Source organism: Vanessa tameamea, chromosome 7, assembly GCF_037043105.1.
Source record: "Vanessa tameamea isolate UH-Manoa-2023 chromosome 7, ilVanTame1 primary haplotype, whole genome shotgun sequence".
Taxonomy (NCBI): Eukaryota; Metazoa; Arthropoda; class Insecta; order Lepidoptera; family Nymphalidae; genus Vanessa; species Vanessa tameamea.
Window position 1 is genome coordinate 12,515,850 of NC_087315.1, and position 27,468 is coordinate 12,543,317.

Here is a 27,468-nt window from a genome sequence, read left to right on the forward strand (position 1 = left end):
TTAAAGAACGCTTTAAATTTCTTAAGTCTGACAGCATTCACAACCTGCGTTCTAGTGAGGATAACAAAACGGGTAACACCCTGCAGCCGGACACAAACCTACATCAGCTCTTTCGCTTTGAAAACCGTCAAAATTTGGAATGCAGTACCCACCGATATACGTCAGGCTAAATCCTTGTCCATCTTTAAGCATCGTTTGAAAAACTATTATCTATCCATATCTAAATAATGTATGTAATAATATGTAGTTTATAATTATGTATGTATTTATATTGATAGTCTATAATTATATAATATATACTATATTATTATGTGTGTATTATTGGGATGTAGCTATGTGTAGTAATATTTTTATATTATAGTTTTTTATCTCCTCTCTCTATCTATTTCTTCACTTCCCTGTTTTCATTTTAAGTTTCAATCACCAAAGGTTGTCTGTGAGAGATCGCTATAAGCGGTAAGACCGACTTTGACACCGACTTTGAAACCATTTATTTAATGTTTTGTGTTTATATTATGTATTCCTGTGTTGTGTAATAAAGTATTTTAAATAAAAAAAACTAGTATATATTAAAATAGTTATCTGTGACGTTTTAAATACAGTAACGTAATTATTATTTTATTTGCCACGACACAGGTTTGCTAGTAAGCCCATCTCAGTAGGTTCCCACTCATCAAATATTGTCAGATATTGGTGCTAGAAAAAGGGACATAATATCTTAGCTCCCAAGGTTAGTGGCGTTATTGTTTAGTAAAATTATAAAAAAAGATACATTTTTTTTAATATTTCGCAAATAGGAGGAACAATAAATATTTTGCAATGATTCCTACCATAGCAAAATAATCCCACAAATCTACTCAAATTCTCCACACGTCAAATGGGAGAACGTCATAAATAAAAAAAGAAGAGATTTGAAATTCGAAATTATTTTTTTTAAATCGGTTAGACTAATAAATACATAATATAACTGATTGACTAACATCAATCATCTTCTAAAATATATTTGGTTTTAATAAAATGTTTCTCTCGCTATACGATCAATAACATAAAATTCGATCACCAGGAAGCCTTCTTATATTTCATGTTGCGATATAATATATAGTGATATAAAAATATATACATAGACAACATATAAATGTAATATAAATTTGTTTATGTGCATGTTTGTTGGTTAACCGTTCAATCAACCGTAACCAAGTTAAAGATTAAAGTACGATAATTACGCTAACGAAGTCACGAACTCTAGTCGAATTGAATTATCAGTGTAAAAATCCATTTTGAATTATTGCACAGTAGAGCTTAATATAGAGCTCAACGATTTATGTGACACAAGATTAGCCACTAAGCAGGCGTTATGGTGCAGATGTAATTTTAAACACGATTTACAAATTTAAATGTCGCTTAGTAGATCTTACAAAATTTACGCTTTTTTATTCTTAAAGGCCGGCAACGCACCTGCATGTCCCCCGGTGTTGCAGATGTCCATGGGTGGTGGTAATCACTTTCCATCAGGTGACCCTCCTGCTCGTTTGCCCCCTGTAACATAAAAAAATGTGACAGTTAAGTTGTGTGTCTGTGTGTTTTTTTTTTTATTAAGATTAATAGCTGTTACTTCACATCTTTCAGTGTACAATATTAAACGATATAATATCAACTATGTCCTATTCAATGATGTAATGGACTTTTATGCCTAATTTTCTTAAAATCCATCGATCTGTTCAAACGATTTATAATATAACTAAGATTGTTATTTGGTTTTGAATTTAAACGTCCATTTCTGATCGAATTATTTGAAAACTAATCGCTGTGGCTTTGCTACGGTTAGACCTCCTTAGTATCAATTTCGAGACGAGATGAAAGGTGTAAATATTAATTACAAAATACAATCTGAGCGCTGCTTAAAGCAACTTTCCTTGTTGCAGATTTCAGTTTAGTCATTAATTGTATTTAATTATATCTCACTTTGTATTTTAATTTCCTACATTTTCACCGATTGTATTTTAACTGAAGTCGTACCAGATCATGCTTGGCATGAATAAACATCATAATATCATCATAATTATCTTAGGATTTAGGTTGTCGACGGATTGCGATAATGAGCGAAGAGTGGAAGACTTTTGATGCCAATGAGCCTGATGGAAAGTGGTTACCATCGCCGATAAACAATGACACTGTGAACATTAATCATTAATTCTATCGCCAGTGCGCTACCAATTATCGGTCCTCAGATGTTATGTCCCTTGTCTCTAGTTATACTGGCTCAGTCACCCTTCAAACCGGAACACAACAATACTAAGTATTGGGCGGTAGAATATTTGATAAGTGGATAGTACCCACCCAAACGGGATTGCACAAAGCCCTACCACGTGTGCACTTGTGCGTACGAATATAATCTATTCATATTACATAATCGTCAATAATATATAATTATTTACATTGTTTTCCGTTTAACTCTTACTATTAAGACTTGGTAAAATAATGAACTTGATTTTTATTCATGGTGACTTCTAAAATTTTTTATCTGCTTCGATAATTAACACACATTGATTACACTATGCATAATAGAAATAAAATTTACTTCGCTTCTCGTTACAGCTGGTTAAAATCATGAAACAAAAATTATCCGCTAACTAATACTTTTACTTTTAAAAATAAAATATTAAGGTTAAATAATAAAAGAACAGTTTTAATGGTTCTTGCGAAAATGCGTGCCTTTTGCAATGTCGCGTCTAAGTACGGCGTATGTGGAGCAAAACGGACAGACGTTCAACGATTCGCTACAAGCAACAAGTACAAGCGATTTCGATGTCCTCTATAGCCGTTTACCAAATATACTTAATTTATACTTCTTATAATATATATTTAGATAACAATCATTTGATAAAAATTAATCACTATATAAATAAATATTTTTTGTTTTTAACTGAATTATATAAACTTACTTAATCTTCTATAATTACCTAATTGTATTTGCTGCTATATATATATATATATATAAGCTTCGTTACGTAACGCGTTACTGTCAATACATCCCAATTGATAATATGGAGTACTTTTTAAAAATGGAATATTTTATCCTTATGAAAATTTAGCGGGACATTGGCTAGGAAAAACAAAGTTTTGATATCCAATCGCCAATCGCTTTACACTTTCAACCGTTAGATTGGCAAATCAACAAGTGTAATACGAGATTACCGTAATTATATGAGATGAAATCATTGTATAGTATGAAATTTTATATTTGATGTAGTTTAGGTTTCCGAAAATAATTTTAACTAGAATAATTTCAGTGTATGTAATCATTTTAATCACTTAAACAGTATTGCTTACAGAATACAGCTCAGTCAAAATCTGTTGTTATTTTAAATTAAACGTAAATGAGGAAAAATGAACGTACCTACTCTAAAAGTCAACAAAAAATTTATATGAATTAAAAAAAAAACATTTTTTTAACAAAAGTAATTCAAGATTTAAAAAAAGGTTATTTAAATTAATAAAACACTGTTAAGACACTCAAAATCAAATCAATATTCTTCGAAATTTCATATAACATCGACATTCAGCCTATACTATAAAATTGATCTAGGCTCTAGATCTGCTGGATGTAGTCCTCCCCCAAGGCGCGCAACTGAGCCCGATCTTCGGCCCTTCTCATCCATCTTCCTTCCATATATCGTCGGTCCACCGTGCCGCAGGGCGTCCTACGCTACTCCTACCGATTCGCGGTCTCCACTCTAGAACCTTCTTGCCCCAACGGCTATCAGATTCTTCTACAGATGTGACCGTGACTGCCACTTATATTTATAGTATAATGGTTTTTTATTACAAATTTATTAATGTAAAATAGTGTTAGCAAAAAACGCTTTTATTAATCATATAATAAACAATTTTATTGTATCCAGAGACAAAAGGGCCGGTTCATATTCGGCCAGAATATGGGATTTGCAATTCAACGAGAAAATGCTGCTCGCACTCTTACCTTTATACAGCTGTTATTCATTTCTGTATGGAATATAATATACCTATTTAAATTCTTAATATAAAGCTGTCAAACATGTACGTATTATACTATTAATAAATCTACTTAATATAATTAAATAAAATTTATTCCCTATTTTAGAAATACTTTCATTTATTTATGTATTGGGTATTTTTTTTAATTTCATAGTTTATGGTTTATTCAAAAGCAAAATGTACTTTATTCGAGTAGGCTGTTGCGTGCACTTTTGAATGTTCGTTTTACATGATTCAATTACTTCCTACCGGTTTGGAAAGAAGGCACTTCTTAACAAAAGGGCGCTCTTTATTCATTTTTATATTATTTATTTATATTTTTCAAATTACTTTATCCGCATAAGCTACCAATTCGTTATCAGAAAACCTATTTAATGTTCATTCGCTTGGTCCTGGATTCAGGACATCGAGAGTTACAGTCTTATAATTTAACCTAAATGACTATACAATTATAAAACCTTTCATATACAGTTATATAACCATTATAAAATGAAAGTAAATACATAAGGTAATTATATAATTAATACCGAATCTGTAAAATGTTTATTATATATTTCTTAAAGTATTAATGATCGGTATGGTATTACTTTTAATATAATGACAAAAGCACATTTATTTTGAACATAAGGTATGTATGTATGTATGTATGCTTAGTGCTTGCCTCGACCTTCGCTCGAGATCTTCTCGTGCTACCGGGTCACTTCCAATATCAATTATTTCTAAGTCAATTACACTGAATTTCTATTCAAAATTAGAGCACTTTCAATATCTGTGTATATAAGTCTAGATATAGTACAACAGCTTGTATTCAAATAAAACTTACGTATCTCATAATGTTATGACAAATACAGTTGTAGATAGGATCCATTCACAATGTCGTAACTCCGTCACTCCCGTTAAACGTAACCTCCTTTCTTGTGGGTGTGGAAATGACCTTGGCGTTGCACAGTGCGCGTGCACATCATATAATCAATAAAAATGTTTCATTTGTGACGGGCGGTCCGGTTAGCTCCGTTAATAGTTACACTTTAATTGCATAGATTTTAATAATATTATATTCAATGTTATGGCGTAAAAGATTGCATTAATAGTTAACGAGCATAAATCTTGAGTATTGATTAAATATTTTTTTTAACAATATATAAAACATAGGTATAAAATCCATAATAAAATGCAGCAAATCTTTATATAGCTAACTAGCTGTTGCCCGCGGTTTTGCTCGCGTGAAAATTTATTATATTACAGAAAATTTAAAATATTACGTTAATTTAAAACCTCATTTGTGGTTCGACTTTCGTGGCTACACCAGACTAGATACACCAGATACACCAGACTCCTTACAGAGCTTACTCTCGAACAGGCTATTTAGAGATGGCCATACGAAAAACAGTCTTCTCTTATATCTACTCCGGCCATTTTAGAAATTTGACCTTGTACTTTATTAATTGTAATGTACTTTGTTAAGTGTAATGAGAAATGTACTCTCTTGAAATTAAAGGGGTATTCTGATGGTATCAAAGATATTCGTGGAATATACACCATTTCTCTTTTAGTACAGTGATAACTGTAACCTATGACATTACGATAGAGAACCCTTAATATTAGTCTGGTGCCGTTGCATAATTTTTGAGGTCTTAAATTCCTCTGTAACATTATTGGCGCGCCAATCTCCTAACATAAAAAATGACGGGCTTCAAGATTAACCTATATACGAAAATTCAACCCCTATTTCAACCCTTAGGGGTAGAATATCCAAAAACGCTTAAATACATATCTACGCATTTCTCATCAGTAGCCCAAAAATAAAGATTAATGCTTATAACTTCAAAAATTACGGTTTGCAGACTAACCTGTATACGAATTTTCAACCCTTATTTCAACCCTTAGGGGTAGAATATACAGAAACGCTTAAATACATATCTACACATATTCAACCATTATGCTAAAAATAAAGTTTCGTGTTTCTAACTTTAAAAATAACGGACTTCCATACAAATGTTCAACCATTATTTCACCCCCTTAGGGGTAGAATATCCAGAAACGCTTAAATATGTATCTACTCATTTTTTGTCAATATCCCTAAAAATAATTTCATATTTCTACCTTAAAAAATGACTGACTTCCATACTAACTTTCAACCGTTATTTCACCCCTTTAGGGGTAGAATATGTAGAAACGCTTAAACGTATATCTACTGATTTCTAATCAGTATCCCAAAAATAAAATTTCATATTTCTAACTTTAAAAAATGACGGTATTCCCTACAAACTTTCAATCCTTATTTCACCCCTTTAGGGTTTAAAAATCCGGAAACGCGTAAATAAGCATCTACTCATTTTTAATCAGTATCTCAAAAATAAAGTTTCATGTTTCTAACTTAAAAAATGACGGACTTCCATACAAACGTTCAACCCCTATTTCACCCCCTTAGGGCTTGAATTTCCAAAATTGCTTTCTTAGTGGGTGTCTACTCAATAAAAAGATCCTACTCACCAAATTTAAAGGTCCTAACTTCAATAGCTTACGCTCGGCGATGATGAATCAGTCAGTCAGGACTTGTTATTTTATATACATATATAAATAATCATACTATTAAATTAAATAAGTTGTATTGTTCTCTTCACAATTATATAGATGATAAAATAGAGTGGAGTTTGTTTTCATCAATTTTCATACAAGATTTTTATTTTATATGATTAAAAAAATAGAAAAGAAAAAAGTAACTGCTAAGATTCTTGCCGGTGCCTCATAAAATCTACTTTACGTACCGGTGATAAGTTTACATTTAATTTAATCTTATTAAAATACGATTAAAAATTGCTCACATAAGTCACATATACGTTCTGGTTTTATTTTGATTTGGACATTAAAATGAATGTATATTTTTATAAAAACTTTTATTTAATAGCAAAACAAAAAACATAATGCTTTAGTCTAAGTTACTCCTTATTACACCAGCTATCTGCCAGTGTAAGTTCACACTGTCAAAATCGGTCCAGCCATTCCAGAGATTAGAAGGAACAAACCGACAGACAGACAGACAGAAAAAAAAATAAAAAAATGGTGATTTGATATATTTACCGTGTATAAATATGCATTTAGTAAAAAGCGGTAATTTTAATATTACAAACAGACACTCCAATTTTATTATATGTATATTCAATTTAACGGCCAAGTGTTGATTTAACTTTAAACAGACAATATCCATTGGAATATAAGTTAGAACATTAATTTAATACGTAGAGCGAAAAGAAAAAAAAACACGTAATTTGAAAGTACGTGTGGCGTACGAAATTTCGAAATCAAGTTGCGAGATTAAGACTGCAAACAAAATAAAAAAAGAATTGAAGCCGTGTACACTTACTCGAGTTTTCCTTTTACAATTTAATTATATCATCACATATTATTAATACATTAGCAGCCTGTAACTTCCCACTGCTGGGCTAAGGCCTCCTCTCCCTTTGAGGAGAAGGTTTGGAACATATTCCACCACGCTGCTCCAATGCGGGTTGGTGGAATACACATGTGGCAGATTTTCGTTGACATTAGACACATGCAGGTTTCAGCACGATGTTTTCCTTCACCGCCGAGCACGAGATGAATTATAAACACAAATTAAGCACATGAAAATTTAGTGGTGCCTGCCTAGGTTTGAACACGAAATCATCGGTTAAGATGCACGCGTTCTAACCACTGGGCCATCTCGGCATATTATTAATAGCATAAAATAAATTCAAATTGTATTTGTGCTGACATTATGTTTGTGAAACTAACAAAATAACCTTAACGTATTTTCCTGTACCAAATTTCCACAACTGTTTTATTCCGATAGGACTAATTTCGTATCTCTCGCTCGTGAAATATTGACAACCGACTTACGCTGTTACTTTGATGTATCTCATAGATATAAAAAAAATGTATAGTCAATGTCACATCGCTTTTTGACAATTACGACAGTATTCTGTGGTCAGTTTCGAGTTCGTTACAGAATAGCTCTTCAATATGTGATCGATGTTAAAAATTCACTCGCAAAATAAAAAAGGAAGATGCCGTTATAAAAATACGAGTCATTATGAAGAATTAATTTTATATTATTTTGTATTAGAACTATTATCAGGATTAATTTAATTATATTTGGAGTTAAGATTGTAATTAATACCTAACAGGATTTTAAGTATAATTTAATAAGCTTTGCATGAAGATGTCACCCTCCTTAAGCTCTAATCTTATATTAACTTAGAGACAACAAGCACCCGGTGCAAGCAGAGTTCTGGCGATTGCCCTAAAAAGATTTTTATACCTTCTGTGGCGCTTCACCGATGAACGACGACTTGACCATATCGAGGAGACCCAACACGTGGCGCCCGGGTTTTTGGCGCCTGTCTGTTAGATAAAGATAGTACAGTAAGATATATGACTGTTATAATTTATGGTTGTTTAATGGAGTACTCAAAGCTAAAAGAGTGTTGATTCTTCATATAGGATCAAGATATATTTTTAAGACGACATACACAACGTATATATTTTTTCTTGTAAATATATTACATAGATTGGTCAAGATTACTAGATAGTCGACATTTAAAAAAGCTTAGAGCTCATCAATGTCGCAATACTAGTATTATGGTATGGATGCATTAATGACTTTCTGTCTAAAATTAAGGCGTGGTTAAAAAAATTTAATTTTACGAATTCAAGATGCAGTATAATATACATTCGATTAACAAATGTGCGTCCTTAAAATTAATTGAATATTTTTGTAAAAATATAATAATATTTGAAGACATACATAGAGCTAGATACAAGAGCATAGGGTATTATAATAAAAATACATATATATATATATGTGTGTGTGTTTTTGACAAAAATTAATATTGAATAAATATTTATTTTGATAAAACCTAATGTATGTCCATATAATTATAATGATTACATGTATATTTTTCCAAAAAACAAATAGTAAAGAGTCTTGTGTCTTACTATTTATATGGGCTTATTTGAATAAAGTGTAATACTGACTTTTAATTTTGACAAACTTACTTTCCGTGAATATCACCAAAAAAGTCTTATTGGAGAACGTGTTTTGACTGTAACATTTAGTATAAAATAATAATACTTTTATTCCTAAACATATTAGAATTTACTTGATAGATTTGATTTATGAAATATGTAGGTTAACGTGAACACTATCGACAAACATTGACGCTGTATAATATATCCTTAGATCGCCTACGCACCGCCAACCTTGTGAACTAATATGCTATATCCATTGAATCTTTAGTTACAAGGATTCACTCAAAAATGAACATGTCATGACTGGTGGTGCCTCAGCAACGTAAGGGGCTTGCGATATACTACAAAGTAGTACAGACTCTTATTAAAAAAAAACATTGCCTGTTTCATAAAATATATTTTATTATTTTTAATTTTAATATCAGGGCAAGCATTTTTAGCGAACATGTTATACGTTACATTTATACATATTAAACTGGCCACCGCTATATAAGGTGTTTATTATCGTAATAACGTTTAAGGCAATGGATTCGTTCCGATTGCATCAAACATACAATCTTGATATGCAATTTACATACAAATGAATGTTTAAGCGGACCAACGTTTGTTACTTTCATAATGATATTATAATAGTATTTGTACTTACGCGGGTACTTAGTTTCACTTGACGCTATTTGTGATAATAACGTCACGATATAATAAGGAGTTTTAATATATATTTCAACTGGATGTCCGCCCCGATTTCTTACGAATTTTATCATAAAATGTTTTTATAATTAATATGTCATGAATTAATAAAAAAAAATAAACTATTTTTTTATAAACAACACTACCTACCGAGTACTAAGTACGAACCACCCAGACCTTAAAAGTACAATAAAAATATATTTCAATAAAATCAATGCCGCTGATTAGGGCAATTGTAACAAATATACATACATACATTTATATATATATAATTATATTAATTTCATAGAATACGATTTTTTTGTCCTTGACACAGCGGTTTATACTTATGTTATAATCATTATTATTATATCATTAAGTGGGGGGTATGAGCAAGTCCATTTGTCCCTGATAAGATACAAGGCAATCATATTGCATTTTACCGTGAAGGGTACCAGCCAGTGTACAGATAGTAAAGAATAAAAAAATATGAGTCGGTAAGATGTGCGTCTTATTCCGTTTTACAGAATGATAAGGTCATCACTTAGAATATTTTAATTAATAATTGCTACCGTTGAGCCTGAACTTTCGTCTCGCAAAGAATCATAATTTTAATAAAGAATTTGTTAATAACAACATTTTTTTTTTTAATATTTTGTATTTATATTGCATAGGTGTTATTTATAAATATGTTTTCTTGTCATTTCTTCTATGGGACCTGGAAATTCGTATTTTACACAGCTCCATATAATTATTATATTATATAATAGTTATACATAGGTTATCTTTAAAACAAATATATATTTTTAATTTCATTATGTAGGTAAAGATAAAAGATTATTTTAATTATGAGGTAACTGAATTTTGATTTGAATTATTAATTAATAGATTCGATCGAAACCTATCCACAATTATAGATCGCAAAAAAATTATGATTTTTAGCCGACAACATATATTCACAAAATTCGTATTATAGATATATTTCGATATTAAATCCTTGAAATTCAATAACATGACAGTTCAATGGGCGGCCATGTTTGACGTTTACGGGTGCGTTCAGAATGCTGTGTAAAAATGATTATTGTTAGTTACACCACCTAAATAAAAAATATAGATGTTTAATAATTACAACTTTTATAATATATATAAAACTTTACTTATCATATATAAGCCATATACCATATATAAAGCCAAATTTTCATCTACTATTATATATTTTTGAGTAAATTTTTGAGAAACTGTAACAAAAGTGTTACGGTAAAATAAATTTATATCAAAACATACCCAATTATAATTGTGCAAGTTACGCAACGATGATATATAAATTTGGAACTTCAAAACGAGTTTAATAAGTTGTTCATCTTTGTAATGATATGAAAGGACGCCGTTTGAGCGGATATTGCTTAAACGTTGTGTAATAAAAAAGCGTCCATCAGATTACTTGGTGGTACCCACTCATCATATATTTTACCGCCAAACAGCTATACTTTGTATTGTTGTGTTCTCGGTTGAAGGATGAGTGAGCCAGTGTAACATAGGCACAAGGGATCCCAAGGTGCATTACATCTTACAGCGCCAATGTATATGGGCTAAAAAAGGTTTTATTTGTTTTTTAGTTGTACTGTGTGACGACTGCAGTTACGTGTAAAACTTTAGTTAGTTGTTCCTTATACCTATATATTTAAATATAAATAATACGGCGGTATTCATATTAGACAAGCAATATTCATATTTATTATTTCTTGTCATTTGTCAAATAATAGTTGTCTAATAAAACTTGTGATGACAAACTATACCGGCTCAACTAAAAGCCATTAAACTAAGAATTGAATTTAATTTAATTGAAAAACTATACATAATAATGATTATAAAATTTATAGGAAAAACTTATCAAAATTAAGTATAATCTTAAGTCGGTTGTTCAAATAAAAGCCGTAATCAAAAAAAAAAAGTTGTCAACATTTCACAAGTGAGATACGAATTGAATTCTTACAGAATCGCATATCAGCAGTGTGATTCAAACTCAAATTCAAACTCAAATTCCTTTATTCAATATAGAAGCATTACACTTACTTATTGATGGTCAAATTAAACACTACCACCGGTTCGGAAAAAGGAACACCCTGACTTGAGAAGAACCGGCGAAAGTAACTCAGCGAGTCTTTTTTTTTTTGTCAAATTAATTACATACATAATTGTATATGAATAGAAACAGCCAGGAGGCGATCGTTTCATTCCCAAGGTGTGCTATCAAACATAAACTCACTAATTGTATAGTAACCTTTCGCACACAAGTGTTCCTTAACATTTTTTTTAAACTTGGCAATAGAAGCATTTCGAACGCTTTCTGGGATCCTGTTGTAGAAGCGTATACATTGCTCCACAAAAGAGTTACTGACTCTATGCAGTCGAGTAACAGGAGTTCTCTGTTCTCTGAGTGAATTCTGTAAGAATAATTTTTTTTCAAATAACATTTCACAATTGTGTTCTGCGATGAGATTCGAGTTTCTTGTTACGGAATAGCCCTACAGATCCCCTTTAATCATTTGTAAGATGAAACGTAAAGTGAAAAAACATGTGATGTTCATCTCACTATCAATGCGGATCTAAAACAAACAATTGGGCCACCTGATGGTTAGTGGTCACCACCGCCCATAGACATTAGCGCTATGAGAAAACCAAGTCTTCCATCGTCAATGCGCCACCAACCTTGGGAACTAGAACATCCCTTGCGAACATCCACTGTAGCTACACTGGTTCATTCCCCTTCAAACCGGAACATAACAAGTATTGCTAAATACATTATGAGTGTTTATTTACCAAAATAAATTGTATAAAGCCCTCCCACAAAATAAAAGGTGGAGTATGTATTTACACAGATAAAAAGAAGTATAATCTAACATCTCTATTTTTTTTTTCTCTCGAATTGTCCGTTGAGTAACTGTTACAACATTCTAATTTCTATCTCCTCACTCAACTGTGATGTTATTACTTGTGTAATGCGTTGTTTGTAAAGACTGATTATTATTTAAGTTTTTAAGAACACTATTTGTTCCACATAATTAACAATTTCGTTTCTGATCTTGATAGCGTCTGGACTGGTTTGATCTCTGGTCACTGTAAAATGCTTCTGCGCTCGGTGGCGGGTTTGATTCTCATTCGCGATAAGTTTTTTATAAGTAAAAATTAATGGCGATCAGTATTTTTATTACTTTGAAATGCGACGTAAATAAATATTATACTCTATCTCTGGACGTTGCTCTGTTGCAAGATAAATCCTTACTTACCTTTAACAGATATTTGTTGAAAATTCGGTTGTATTTTTATTAAAATATACATCATTATCGTAGATAAATAGTCTGGCTTGGAATTAATAAAAAGAGGCGATTGTTATTCAATAACATCAATCCACCAACGTTAATTCATTAATCTCTATGAAGCAAGATCCGTGGTAAAGCGACTCTACATACTAGGTTATAATTTAACTTCTGAAATATGATAAATTATTATCACCTGTGGCAACATTTGTTGCAAATATTTAAGCAAGTTTTTCTTTGATTTTTTTCATATATTTTTACTATTTTATTATTATAATAAGGTCGTATGTACATCAAGGCATACAAATTGATTAATCACTGTATATATTATTGATTAAATATTTGTTTTGCTTGCATTGTTTGAATAGAATGTCATAAATATATATTTATTATAATCTGAATAAAATTATATTTAGATATTTAATAATAGTTATAGTAAATATATTACTTTTATTTCAAATGTCGGAAAAGAATAACTACTGAGTTTCTTGCCAGTTCTTCTCGATAGTGCATTCCGAACCGTAAAAGTACCACCGGTTTTACGTTGTATAAAATTCTGTTATGATTCAAGAGTGCTTGTAAAAGCTTACTTGAATATAATATATTTTGATTTGATTGAATATAAACTGTATATAATTAATTATGTGGAGCCATAAAATATAAATAAATTAAAATATAATATATAATCACACATTTTCTTCGATAAGAATCGACTGGCAATTTAGGAAGACTCCATAAATTTGTCTCGTGTAAAATTCATATCCAACGCATGTAAAGTTGAGGTAATATTTAATTAGCTTATGAAACCGTAACAAGCGAAACAATCATACTTTTTTTATATAAGTATATATGCCAATCTCTAAACGATTATGTAAATTATTATTATGAGTTTGTACGAATGTTCCTTGGTTTTTATTTCTGTTTTAATACAATTATTTAAGAAGTGAAGCCAGTGTTACTACAGGCACAAGGATGTTATGTCGACGCCAACCAATGGTGTTGTGAGGAATGGTTGAAATTTCTTACGCATGTATATGGGAGTGATGCCTATTTCCCTTCAGATGGCCCATTTGTACTACAAAATCAACAAACTATTTAAAGTAAAGCTACCACCGGTTCGGAATGTAGATTCTACCGAGAAGAACCGGCAAGAAAATCAGTAGTTACTCTTTTTCAACATCTAAAAATACAGTCACGTCGTAAAAAAAAAATTACTTTTCTCGCCCATTTATGTATATTTATTAACGACCATGGTCCTCGTTGAACCAGGTTAGAAGACGTGAAGCTGAACCACTTATTCCGAGTTCAAACCCTGGTTTTTTTTTTTAATTTGTGTTTATAATTTATCTTGTGTTGAGTGTTAAAGGAAAACATTGTGAGGGGATCTACTCGTGTCATATATCTATCAACACGCAGATATATAGATAGATTCTCTAGAATATCGCAATCAAATTAATTTCATTGCCAGTGGTAACGTGTAGCCCTCTGTCGGTCATTATCAAAACTGCAATAAACAATACTTTCACATCACACATGGTTATACGCTATAAAGCAGTTAACGCATCATTAAAATAGATGGCGCAACTGTCTAATAGATTAAACTCACGGTTTCTATCAAACAATAGAACATGTAACATCGGCTGAATATTTTGCCCTCAACTAGATAAGACAAAATAGAGAAAAAAAATTGTTTAAAATTTTAAAAATAGATTTCGTTCTTTTTTTGTTTGAATTTATTTTTCCACTAGCGCTTATTAAGTTTCACCTGTCCCGGTGTGTAATAATCAATTTTTGCAGTTCCTTCAGTTCTGATCACAATGCGTTTTATGGTAACCATGACCTGAAAATTAACCCAGGATTGACGAAGGAATTCATGAACGGTTGATTTAGATATCATTTGTAATTCAATAATAATACAAAAGAAGAGTATTAATACTTAAATACACCAAAAGCTTTAATAAGTGATATTCAAAATAAATAATCGATATACAATAATATACAAAAAATACATTTTCTGTCTCGCACAACCACTCTGTGGAACCAGCTTTCGCCGACGGTTTTTCCGAACCGATACAACTTGGGAACCTTCAAGAAAAGAGCGTACTCTTTCCTGAAAGGCCGGCAACGCACCTGCAAGCCCCCCGGTGTTGCAGATGTCCATGGGCGGTGGTAGTCACTTTCCATCAGGTGAGAGAAATAAAAAAAAGAATATATACATCGTCCATGTTCTAACTCCGAGGAACATTTGAACGGTCGTAATTTTATCAAGCAAATATATTTGAATTTATAATGATGTCCTACAAATACGGGATTTGAACTTGCGACGTCGGAATCTTAGCTACTAAACCAACGAGTCAATGTATGGAAACTACTTGAGTATGAAATTGTAAGTTTAATATAAGTCCAATCGTACTAGTTTATAAACTCAAACTGTTATGAATTTTGTATACCACCTGATGGTTACTGGTGCATACAGACATCAGTACTGTAAGAAATATGAACCATACCTTACATCCTTAATGCTCACCTAATCTTGAAAACTAAGATGTTATTTGCTTGCATAGCTACACTGGTTTTCTCGCCCTTCAAACCGGAACACAACAATATTTAGTATTACTGTTCGGAATATATGATGACTGATAGAGCTTGATACTAAAAATCCTAATTAAAATATAACGTTAAATGTAAAAAAAATGTAAATAAAATTTTTGAAATATTCCGCTTCGTAATGTTCATGACCTTAGGGTCTTAATTATTTTTTTTATATCACTATCTTTTTGTCCATATTTATACACGATAGTATTTCGTGTGGGATCAAACACAATAGGACAATATGGTCATTGTTTTGCAGTAATGTAAGTACGTCTGGGTGATTCAATAAGAACGTACTTCGAACATTTTTACATCGTCGGATACTATATAATATATATTTTTATTTATTATTAAAAATGAATTGTCGAAATCAATTATTTATTAATCATATGTTATAAAAATAATTCGTACATTATTAATAAACGAATTCGAAAATTGAAATGATTTTTAAATTTAAATTAATAAATCCGTCGATATTATCATCAGAGGTTTTAAAAGGATTAGATTATTTACATAAATTAGAGTTATAAAACGGTCGATATAAACGCACCTTGGACTTGTGATAAGTCGATTGATATATACGGAACTAAACAATTATTAGTATTTTACTTAAACATATGACAAATCTGTGGATATAAACGAACCTAAACAGTAGTATTACGCTCACGATATGCCCTACTTGTGTGAGGTCTACCATAGTTACAAATTGTTCATTTATCAAATAGTATTTAATTAAAGCATAATTCCACTATATTGTAACACGACTTGTAATGTTTGTCTATAATTATAATGCAATTACATTGATAAATTATCTTTATCTTCATTCTTAATAAAGGGGTAGGGACGGTAACATTAACTCGGGTGTATAAAATTAATATATAATTATGATTCTTGGTTTTAATACCTCATTAACAAGACACAAAAAACCCTTAAAATTATTCCTGTAAAATAAATCTCTTTTAAAACATAATATATAAGTTAAATACTATATCTGTGTATTACTCAATTGCTCAGTGGTGAGATTTAGTTTATTAATATATAATATGCACAGTATAACAATATTAACAGTATTTCATTTACATATCTAATCAATAATTGAAATATCACAACCGCTATCACAAATTGTCGACAATAATCCGCTGGGCTACCACTGCCTGTTCTTCTCAGGTCAAGGTAATTTTTTTCCGAATTGTTGGTGTTTAATTTGACAATCGATTAGTAAGTGTAATGATTCTATATTGAATAAAGTAATTTGATTTGATTTGGAAACTTAATATTTCGTCTTACACAACTGATAAAAGTACTAAACAAATACACATAAAACTTAAGTATACATACAGAAAATACGGAGCGTTTAAAACTAGGTTTAACGTTTTAAAGCTCATTTTTTTAACCGCTCTAATTTTTAACTATTGATATGACAAGCTTGAATTTCATTATCATGTTTTTCATAAGAAGTTTAAATAATTACAAAATTCAAATTATGTTCAAATGATTTAAGTAAACATATTTATATAAAATCTTTGAATACTATTATAGATTTACGAGCGAACATAATATGACAATTAACTAACTATATTATAATTGTTATACTATAAAATTTGAAATATAAACATAAAATCAATATTAATAAAACTTAAATATTAATGATAACATAATTAATATTTCTGCATACTAAATTGTCAAGAACGGTTTGTATTTGTACCAATTACTGCCATTGAAAACATTTTTTTCATAATATCCTACAAATATTGTATACTGACGTGTATACTGAAAATAATCATAAAAATTAAAAACTTTTTTACATAATAGAAAATGCAACAAAAAGTGACGTTTTACATCAAAGGCACATGACAGGCTACCCGGGGAAATCACAGGGTTATTAAATGTCGTTATCAAAACGTTCAAATTAAATATTATAAGAGTCATTTAGTTGATTATTATATTTGCAACTACTCTATTAAAACGATTGATCATTATTAATTTTATATTAATAGTATAGCTTTGTTCTGTATCTGTGCAAATCTTATAATTATAGTATAGGGTACCCATAGGGTAAAACCTTAGCGTCGTCTGTCTATCAATAATAGTAAGAGTTAGGTCATTTAAATTTATATAGAATGCACATAACGTATCCCGGTATCAAAATTCTCAAAAAGATTGTTAAGGAACCCTTCAAGCACTAGTCCGACTAGCACTTGATCAAATTATTGAATTTAATTTCTACTAGTTTCTTTTAAGCGCATTTTAAAATACCACACAGCCCACCCAAGGTTGTTAACACCTTACTTCCACGACTCTATATAACGTGACCTCTGTCTTGCTTCCTGGTCAAAAAACATCGAACCTTTCTTTGTGTTACGGTAAATCTTATTGTGCTCAATATAGCCTCAAAAAGTTTTTTGTTTCGGTTATATTTAGTTTATATTAAAAATAAAACGAATCGCTTTATTATCTTATTTTTATTTATTTCGTATATTACAGTCGACTTAACCTATTAATGGTAACATTTGCATCACATCGTACACGTACCCCTGTACCTTCTGTACACTTATATGACATGAAATCTCATAGAAGGACAGTTTAAATAGTCAAAAGAAAATTTTGCTGTGTCCCGGCCGAGAGAGGCGAGATATAAATAGAGCTGGTGACGATAACGGATGATGAACTATGAAACTAACTTAATTTACTTAGTGCTCGTAGTAGGAGCCTCCGAAACTCAAGTGGCTGTTGTGATCGTGCTCGTTGACGAAGACTGGGTACTTAACTGGTACTGGGTAGGGCTTCTCTACTGGGATGGGAATGTGCTTCTCAATATGCACGGGGTAGGGCCTGTCGACGGGCACCTTGACTGGGACGGGCACGGGCCTCTCTACTTCAACGGGGACGTGCTTGTATACTGGGTAGGGCTCTGGCACGGGCACCTTGACGGGCACAGCCACGGGTCTGTCGACATGGACGGGGTAAGGCCTGTCTACTGGTACATGTACGGGGTAAGCGACGGGCTTCTCGACTGGCACAGCAACGGGCACTGGCTTTTCGACGGGGTATGGAGCTGGTACATGTACGGGGTAAGGCCTGTCAACGGGAACCTTTACGGGCACACCGACGTGCTTAATGACTGGGTAGGGCTGGGGAACGGGTACCTTAACTTCAACGGGGTATGGCACGTGTTTCTCAACGGGGTAGGGCTGAGGTACGGGCACCTTGACGGGGTAAGGAACGTGCTTCTCTACTGGGTAAGGTTGGGGCACCAACACTTTGACGGGGTAAGGCCTGTCGACGGGCACGTGGACTGGGTAGGGCACTTTCTTCTCTACTGGGTACGGAGCTGGTACGTGTACGGGAACTTTGACGTATTCTTTAACGGGATAAGGGACATGTTTGACGACCTCGTAGGGTTGGGGTACGGGTACCTTGACGGGGTATGGCACGTGCTTCTCAACGGGGTAAGGTACGGGCCTGTCGACTGGTACGGCGTATGGAACTCCTTTGACGAGTGTGATAGTTCTGGTGACATCGGTGCGACCACCAAGGTCGATTCCGTAGCCAGAGTGAGCTAGAGATCCTTCGTCGACCAAGTTGTAAGCGCCTCCGTGACCATGACCGCTACCAATATAGCCGACGTCGAGACCACTGATGCCATATCCATATCCTAAGTTCAGGAGACCACGTTTGTCCAACTTTTTCTCGAGGCCCTCAGCCTTTTGTTCTGTAGATTTCTTCTCGCTGGCAGCTACTGCTGCTACCAGCAGAAAAACTAAACAGATCTGCGAATAATAAAAAAAAATATTAGCGTGTCACAATATCAATTAGTTAAAATTGCGCATGTTTTCCGATACACACGATGATGAAAATGCGTCCTCGCGTGTGCATATTTGTCGTGACATTTATGCAAATAATGCTATGGAAGCGATCAATCATGTCGAACCAGCAAGAGTGTCATTATGTCAACAGCGACACGGAATTGCTACTAGCATTAAACATTTTGAGACAAAAAAAAATATTTGGTTTATTTTTGCGGAACTGATCATTGAATGGTATATTTGACTTCATGACTGCAGAAAAAATATATTATTAATACGGATAAAAGACATTTTAAATTTTAATTTAGCTGTACAAATGTGTTTAACGAAATTTGAATCGAATAACTTAGCCTAGATTTATTCATTATGTAAAACAAACATGAAGACGAATATGATTGCCCCACTGTTGAAACAAAAGTGACACTTATGACAAAATTGAATGCAATCTTTACTAATCCAGAAGATATGAGATAGTCTGTCACTAAAATTAATCTATCGAAATACTTGATATTTGAATAATTTGTTCATATATCACAATACTGAATTTAGTCCGACAATAACAAATTCAATCATTCACAAATGATTATTATATCTATATTATATATAACTTATGAAGTATTCGCTTTTAATAGTACTTCGACGTTCACGTAAATATGTAAGTTTTATCGTCAATATAGTGAAAATGATATAAAAACGGTAAAAATATCAGTCGGCTATTACGAAATCGATTGCGTTCGTGTCATCTGACAGAATGTCAAGTAGTAAACACTTAAAAAAATTACAATTGAACTCTTATGCAATAACGGAATATGAGAAAAACATCACATTTTTATTGACCAACCTCATTACTTTAAATACGAAAATGTTGCTAGTATCAATAAATTATTCTACTCACTAATTAATATTTTTTGATCAAAATACAAATAGGCTGTATAGAAAATAACTTTGGTCTTCAAGTCGCAATAAAAAAAGTTAATATAATAAACATTTATGCTTACTATACTGGTTATAAGTTGCCTTTTAAATTCTTATACCATTTATTGATTTAAATGTTATTGCAATTGTTACTGTCGAATATAATTTAAACACTATTAACCGCAACAAAAAGTTTATTTCAAGTACTCTTATATAAAAAGAATGTATGATTTAATTGAATAAAAAGTTATTATATATTAATAACGATTTATTTTTATTTTTTTAACTTGTATATGCTTTATGAACTTAAGCAATTCGAAGTCTAAATAAATAGTACGCGTTAATTTGTTATTGCATATGGGAAAATATAGGAGTCTTTCGCAACAACGTCCCACCATACAATAGATGGATTGTAAGGTTAATTCCGAACTCTGTTGGTTCATTTGTGCTTATTATTGTGAGAAATGTTACACTACCACTTAGATATGTAAGGGGAAGCCTTGACTCTTTGTACGAATCAAACAATTTTTTTTTATTGTTTGATTCAATTTTCAGAAATAATATTATTTTATAATATTTATATACATAATAATAATGAAACTAATTAATATATATTGATGGATTAAATCATACGTACTAGCTCTTATCTAATTCTGACGTGTTTGAGGAGTTTTTTTTATAGACGCCAAGCATCAAACGAGATCGACCGGTCTTAGACGCCTTTTAAGGTGAGCCAGGTTATACAGGATACAAATAAATGAGACGTTTTGTAATATAGCATTCGCATTGAATGAATTTCAAATACTGACAACATAATTAACCTTTTTTCCAGTAAATAGTTAAACGTAAGTGATCTATAAGTATTTCTTGTGCGACGATTCGTGTTTTTTAATAAAATAATGATTAGTAAAAATTAGTATTTAATTTAAATCTACGACTAGATTAGATAGATACTAGATGTTTTTTCATAAACTGCGTTTAAGTCTTTAAGTTTTCTTTATTAATACGGTAAATTTATTTGAAGCGTATTTATTCTGCCTAGATATTATAAAACAGATCTAACTTACTCTAACACTAATAACATAGAACGTACAAAATATGAATGTAAGAAAATGCAAATATTTAAATATAACCTTATAGCATAAGGTTTACGAAAACCAGTCGATACAGGACATTGTGTAAGGTATAATTTTCTCAAGTAGCGACAATTATTATAGGTTAATTTGAAACAGAAACAAGCTATCAATTTAAGAATTAATAGTTTGATCGGTAAGACTTTTGTGGATAAACAAATCATTATTTTTTAAGACACACACAATATTTTAGCTTTATTTTGTTTTAGCAGGACTCATTAGAAAACTTAGTTAAACTGTCTAGAGTTTAGTATCTAGAGTTTTTTTAATCTATTCTTTGTTGCAATTAACTTAGCTATATATATTCATATATTTGAACAACAATTCAAATAATAATACATAATAATTTTATATTAATTTAAACAGCTTATTGATCTAAATAAATCAATAAGCATTTTACATAACCCAATAATATTTTATCCATAACGTTAATATAAAACATTATTTAACAAGATCATATATTTTTTTGTCCTCGTTACGGGTAAGTTATAGTGACTTAGGTATTTACGATACGATTTTATGTAATGTGTCAGTTTAGATCTGTTTATCCCGTAATTGTGTTACATAAGTAACAAGATAGCCTATAGCAACTTAATACCTAGGTTTCATGGTCTCTCTTCCTAGTTCGCGCCAAACCTGTCTTAATCAATGAAGAAAAAGCATTGTGATGCAATAGGCAAAGTAACGCATTGTTTAAATTAAATTTCTATGCGTTTATTTAATACATTACATCCTCCTTATTCGTTAGACTCTTTTTGCATAACTAATGGAATGCGAATGAATATTTGTATCGTTGATAAGTGAAAGAAAAAAAAATATACATTTTTTTCTTAACATTAAAATTAATCGTGTTTTACATGATTGGCCCTCAAAATAGTTTTTATATTTGATAATAAATAAAATGCTTGATTAATTATTTTAATTAAAAAATAATACTTAAAATATTTTACGAATGCATTATATCCGAGTATGATAGTTAGGCGAACGTGATTTGAACGAAACGGAAACTATTGCGTTTTATTATTTATACTTGATTTCAGATTAAATTCAATTAGATCGTCGTTTAAGAAATAATATATTGAATAAAATATTTAGCTAAATATTATGAAATGATAAGTATTTTTTACAAATAACTCCGATTAATTTAATCATTTAACTTCTTAAGATTTATGAAACGTTTATAATTGGACGTTGAAACTCTAATGACTGCAATTTTAATCGCATATAAGGCTTGACAATGACTGCGGTAACGAAACAGATGTTTATCTAATCCGCAATGATCGGCATTATGTATTGCGTGTTGACTTCAAAAAAGTGTGTCATATCCCGTTTAGATCGCACACCGTGACGAGTTTCATATTAAAAAACTCATTGATACACAACACTGATCGGCTCGGGAGACACGGATTTGAGATACACTTTTTTGAAGTCACTTCACTGCACTCACTAACACTTATAATTACTTTAATGACTTCACTCACCGTCTTCATTATGCCTCTTGAAAGGTGGTTGGAGTCGGGAATCGGACTGGATGCAAAACTGACGGTGCCTTGTGTTTTTATAGTTGTTTATTTGGTAGAACTTTCGCTAGCCCCTCTAAATGTTGGGACCGAGCGAGTTTTGCTACGAGAGTCCTTCGTACTTGTACGTTCGATCGACATGCGGGGGATAGACGCGCCGTGCGTTCGTTTATTAAAAAAATATAAATATTATTTTTTCTCTCTTAAATGCGTTTTCGACCAGTGTGCGGTATTTTGGAATTTGGATGTTTTATAATGTATGATTAAACTCAATTAGAATATTTACGTTGGACGCATTAATAATATTGCATTTGTTGTATTTTAATTATAAATATATTTTATTTTAACTACAACGAATAAAAGTATGTTACTCAGTGTCTTAAAAACGTTACGGCTTTTGAATTACTCTTATTGTAATTGTTATGAAAGATGCCTACTTAGTCTCGTGAAGTAATTTTAGTAGATCTTTGTAATTCACAGTATTTTTTTATTTTGTTTCACATATCGCGGAGGATTTTTTGAAGATGTTTTTTGTTTCTGCGTTAGGTAGGTTTTTTTTAGTATAGACATAGCAAAGGATCCACCTTTCGATATGGTTGTAGGATTATGGCAATATTTTGTAGTTATATGAAGTTTGTTGGCATAAAGGATGCAAAATTAATTGGCTTGCATCCTCTATATTAGTAGGCATTTGTTTTTTGTTGTTTTTTATATATTTAGACTAAATATAAATACTAATGGCGTAATCGATTTATTTTTGATTCGCGTTACGCAAGTATAATATGATAAAATTTCAATAAATATTCAATCATCAAACATAATCTTTATAATATAAAAAATATTATTAGGTATTATTTGAGAAAATCATCTGTATGTCATGTCTGTTACACTACATGAGTAAACCACTGAGCCAATTTTGATGTAATTTGGTTCGGCACTCCGAACCGCTTGAACTTGGTTTAAATGGAAATAAAAACAATTATTAAATTGAAACTATACAAATGGCGCGACGGTGGGTTAACTTAGTTTTTTCTACTTTGGACTTTTTAGTGTTTTTAATATCAAATTAAAACGTGAACAGAACTCCTTAAATTAACCTAGACTTCTTTGGAAACGCAAAATCATACTTTAAGAATAATTATTATCATTAATACGAGAATGCACTAAAATATAAGTTCAATAAAGATAACATAAATATAACGACGATTTTGATTTAAATAACTGCCAAGGTCGAATATGTTATTATAATGACGATATTTTAATTAACATAACTACCATGCTTTGAATCGTTACGAAATCGTCTGTAAGTTTTAATTTCTTATAAGAAATATAAGTATTATGAGGTAAAAATGTAAAAGGATGTCGGAAAATATATCCTGACATGAACTGAAAAGTAAAACATTTTTATAGTTAAGATACGTCATGTTGAGAGATGGGCAAGAAGAAGGTGACTATGATTAATCTTCATTTGCTTTAATTGTATTTATAATTCATCTCGTAATCGGTGGTAAAGGAAAACCTCGTAAGGAAATATTTATCACATAAACATCTGTCACAGATGTATCTATGTACATATTATGTCAGAAATAAAATTGCTACCTATATAGTTTATAGATTTTTTTTAACATAGTTTCGTTGCTTTCACTTATTAACCAAAATATCAATAAATTGACTGTTACCCACGATAAATGAGCCGAGATGGCCCAGTGGTTAGAACGCGTGCATTTTAACCGATGATTTCGGGTTCAAACCCAGGCAGGCACCACTGAATTTACATGTGCTTAATTTGTTTATAATTCATCTCGTGCTCGGCGGTGAAGGAAAACATCGTGAGGAAACCTGCATGTGTCTAATTTCAACGAAATTCTGCCACATGTGTATTCCACCAACCCGCATTGGAGCAGCGTGGTGGAATATGCTCCATACCTTCTCCTCAATGGGAGAGGAGGCCTTAGCCCAGCAGTGGGAAATTTACAGGCTGATTATGTATGTTATGTTTTATTTACCCACGATCGTATAAAGATCAAGTAACTTATTCATACAGACATTTAATCGTCTATGTCATTCCCACACACTCGCAAATTATAAACACAAATACACCCATATTAAAACGACTATTTCTCGTGAATAAGTTCTGAATTCCGAATCATTTCACAACGTCAGTTCGATTTTCAATTTTCGATTCGACCAATCACGTTTCCGTGTGATTGTTATCTCGCTTGAGGACTCAAAAATCATCGAACATTGAGCTCGCTTTAAATGTATTAAAAAATATTAATATGGAAAAACGGATGCGTAGAATTCTTTAACACATTAGTTTATTGTGTACTGTCTTTAAATGGTCAATAATTAACTCGTTGAATATTCATTAATTACGTGTTATAAGCTGTATCTTTGTCAGGTAACAGAGATATAAGATACAGATTAAATACGGTAATTAAAAGTAAGGTGAACTAGAAATTATGATTATTCCGTGACGTAGACCGTACTACGTAATTACATGACTCGGTGTGGTTAGAAAACCTAGACTATATTTAACGTCAAATATCGTTGAACGTTGGGAACGCATAAATTTCTCCTGATCGAATAATAATAATAAACCCCAGCTAAGTAACACTTTGGATCAGGAAAAAATTATATGGGTAGTATCACCAACAAGTATGCTGCCTTTAAGTTAGTGAGCCAGTGTAACATAACAAACACAAATTAAGGTTATGGGCGAATTGACGATGTAAAGAATGGTTAATCTTTACCCGTCCATCTATTTTATAAAAATAAAAATGCCATAAACAAAAAATGTCAAATAATAAATTACCAAACAAAAAAAATTACATATCATGAACAAACCTAGTTAAAATACTATAACAAATTTAGCAACATTATAACACATTAAACAGTCAATATTATGATTCTAATATGGCTTTTATTTTAATAGGTATAAGAGTCACTTTTACTGATAAAGATGCTACACGCTTGAGTTTATTACGTATGTTGCATGTGACCGAGTTCCCATTACATTGGAAAGGTGCTCTCAATGCGAATCAAACCTGAGACCTGACCGGTTCACTGACCTTGAACTCTTCTGGCCCTAAATGGGTGCAATGGACTTATAATGAACATACGATGTCGATATAGAGAGTGAAATTAAAACGTAAGATTATTATTGTTATTTTAAAATTAATTTCTATTTATCGACCCACGTACAACACTAATTTGGCTGAAGTTTAAATATAATAACACCAAACTGCTGTTTCTGTAAAAAATACCCTGAATGGTAATCGAACCCGTGGACGAAAACACTAATTCTTAATAATACAACAATTATTTATCTATTTAATTACAATTACAAAGATGATTAATCTTTTTTGCTTTGTTGTCAAATAGTAAGACTTCGATAAAAAATGATTCAGTCGTAATCATTAATTGACTTAAAAAAAAAATTGAATTTCGAATGTTTAATAATAGGTAAAAACTAACAAATTATAAAAATAAGTTTATGACATTAGTCGACTAGTGTATTATAATCTTATGTACTTTGGTTCAATAGCTTTTTTCTGTTATTATTAAAATGAAGTAAGGCATTCATAATAACTAGCGTTTCTCAGTTGGTCAAAAAACGACGATAATATTTACTGTAAATTTGAGGATAGAAAAAATACTAAATTTTTTACTTAATTTATATATTTATATTAATGACTTAACATTTTAAATTTTGTAATTAACTTGACGTTACACAAAATAATAATCATCCGATATATTGAATTATACTTTTTAAACTAATTTCCCGCTCCGACTTCGTATGGGTAAAATGCATTCAAAATTCCACTTGCTTCCCTAAAATCCTTTCTTATCAATCGTCTACGTTGCGATAGGAGTATCTAGGTAAATTTCAAGTCCACCAAGACCTACAGTTTTGGAGATCACTTGATGAGTCAGTCAGGGGTTAGCTGATTAATACAGATGCCAACTTTCTTGGTTGAATTGCCTTGTTGGACCATTTAAAACATGATTGGAATTCAGTCTTAACACAAACAATACTTTCTTTTAAACTATTAACTCTTATTTTTTTTACCAGGATTTGAACCTTTTACGTTTAGATTCCATGTGTCTAATTAAGATATTTTTTTCGTATTAAGAGCGATTGATCTCGTGGTTAATCTTGATAAGAAACAAGGTTGAATTTCAGAACTGAATATAATAAGTATGCATTAGATGTATGTTAAAATCTAGTTCGCAATTAAAGTATTTAAGGAAATGAAGTATATTTTAGTAAAGGTGTTTTGCTTGTTAAATATAATTTAGGATATTATACATTACATTTGCCTATAAACACTGGCACCATAAGAAAGATGAACGACTTCTTACCCTGATGACACCACAGCATAACCACTAAGCTAGCTAAGTAAGAAACATTAACTATCCCGCATATTGTCAACGAGCCGAGATGGCCCGATATGAGCCGAGATGGCCCAATATGAGCCGAGATGGCCCAATG

General features: G+C 31.5%; 2 protein-coding genes across 2 annotated transcripts in view; one reads left to right on the plus strand and one right to left on the minus strand.

Annotated features, from left to right (window-relative positions):
* LOC113395738 (angiotensin-converting enzyme) overlaps positions 1 to 27,468 on the plus strand; it is a 169,363-nt gene that overhangs the window by 97,574 nt on the left and 44,321 nt on the right. The window lies entirely within an intron of this gene.
* LOC113395711 (skin secretory protein xP2-like) lies at positions 18,047 to 23,095 on the minus strand. Its single transcript, XM_026633387.2, has 2 exons — positions 22,935 to 23,095; positions 18,047 to 19,369 (listed from the first exon to the last, which is right to left on the minus strand). The coding sequence occupies exons 1-2, from the start codon at positions 22,941 to 22,943 to the stop codon at positions 18,290 to 18,292; spliced, it is 1,089 nt and encodes a 362-aa protein (XP_026489172.1). The 5' UTR covers positions 22,944 to 23,095; the 3' UTR covers positions 18,047 to 18,289.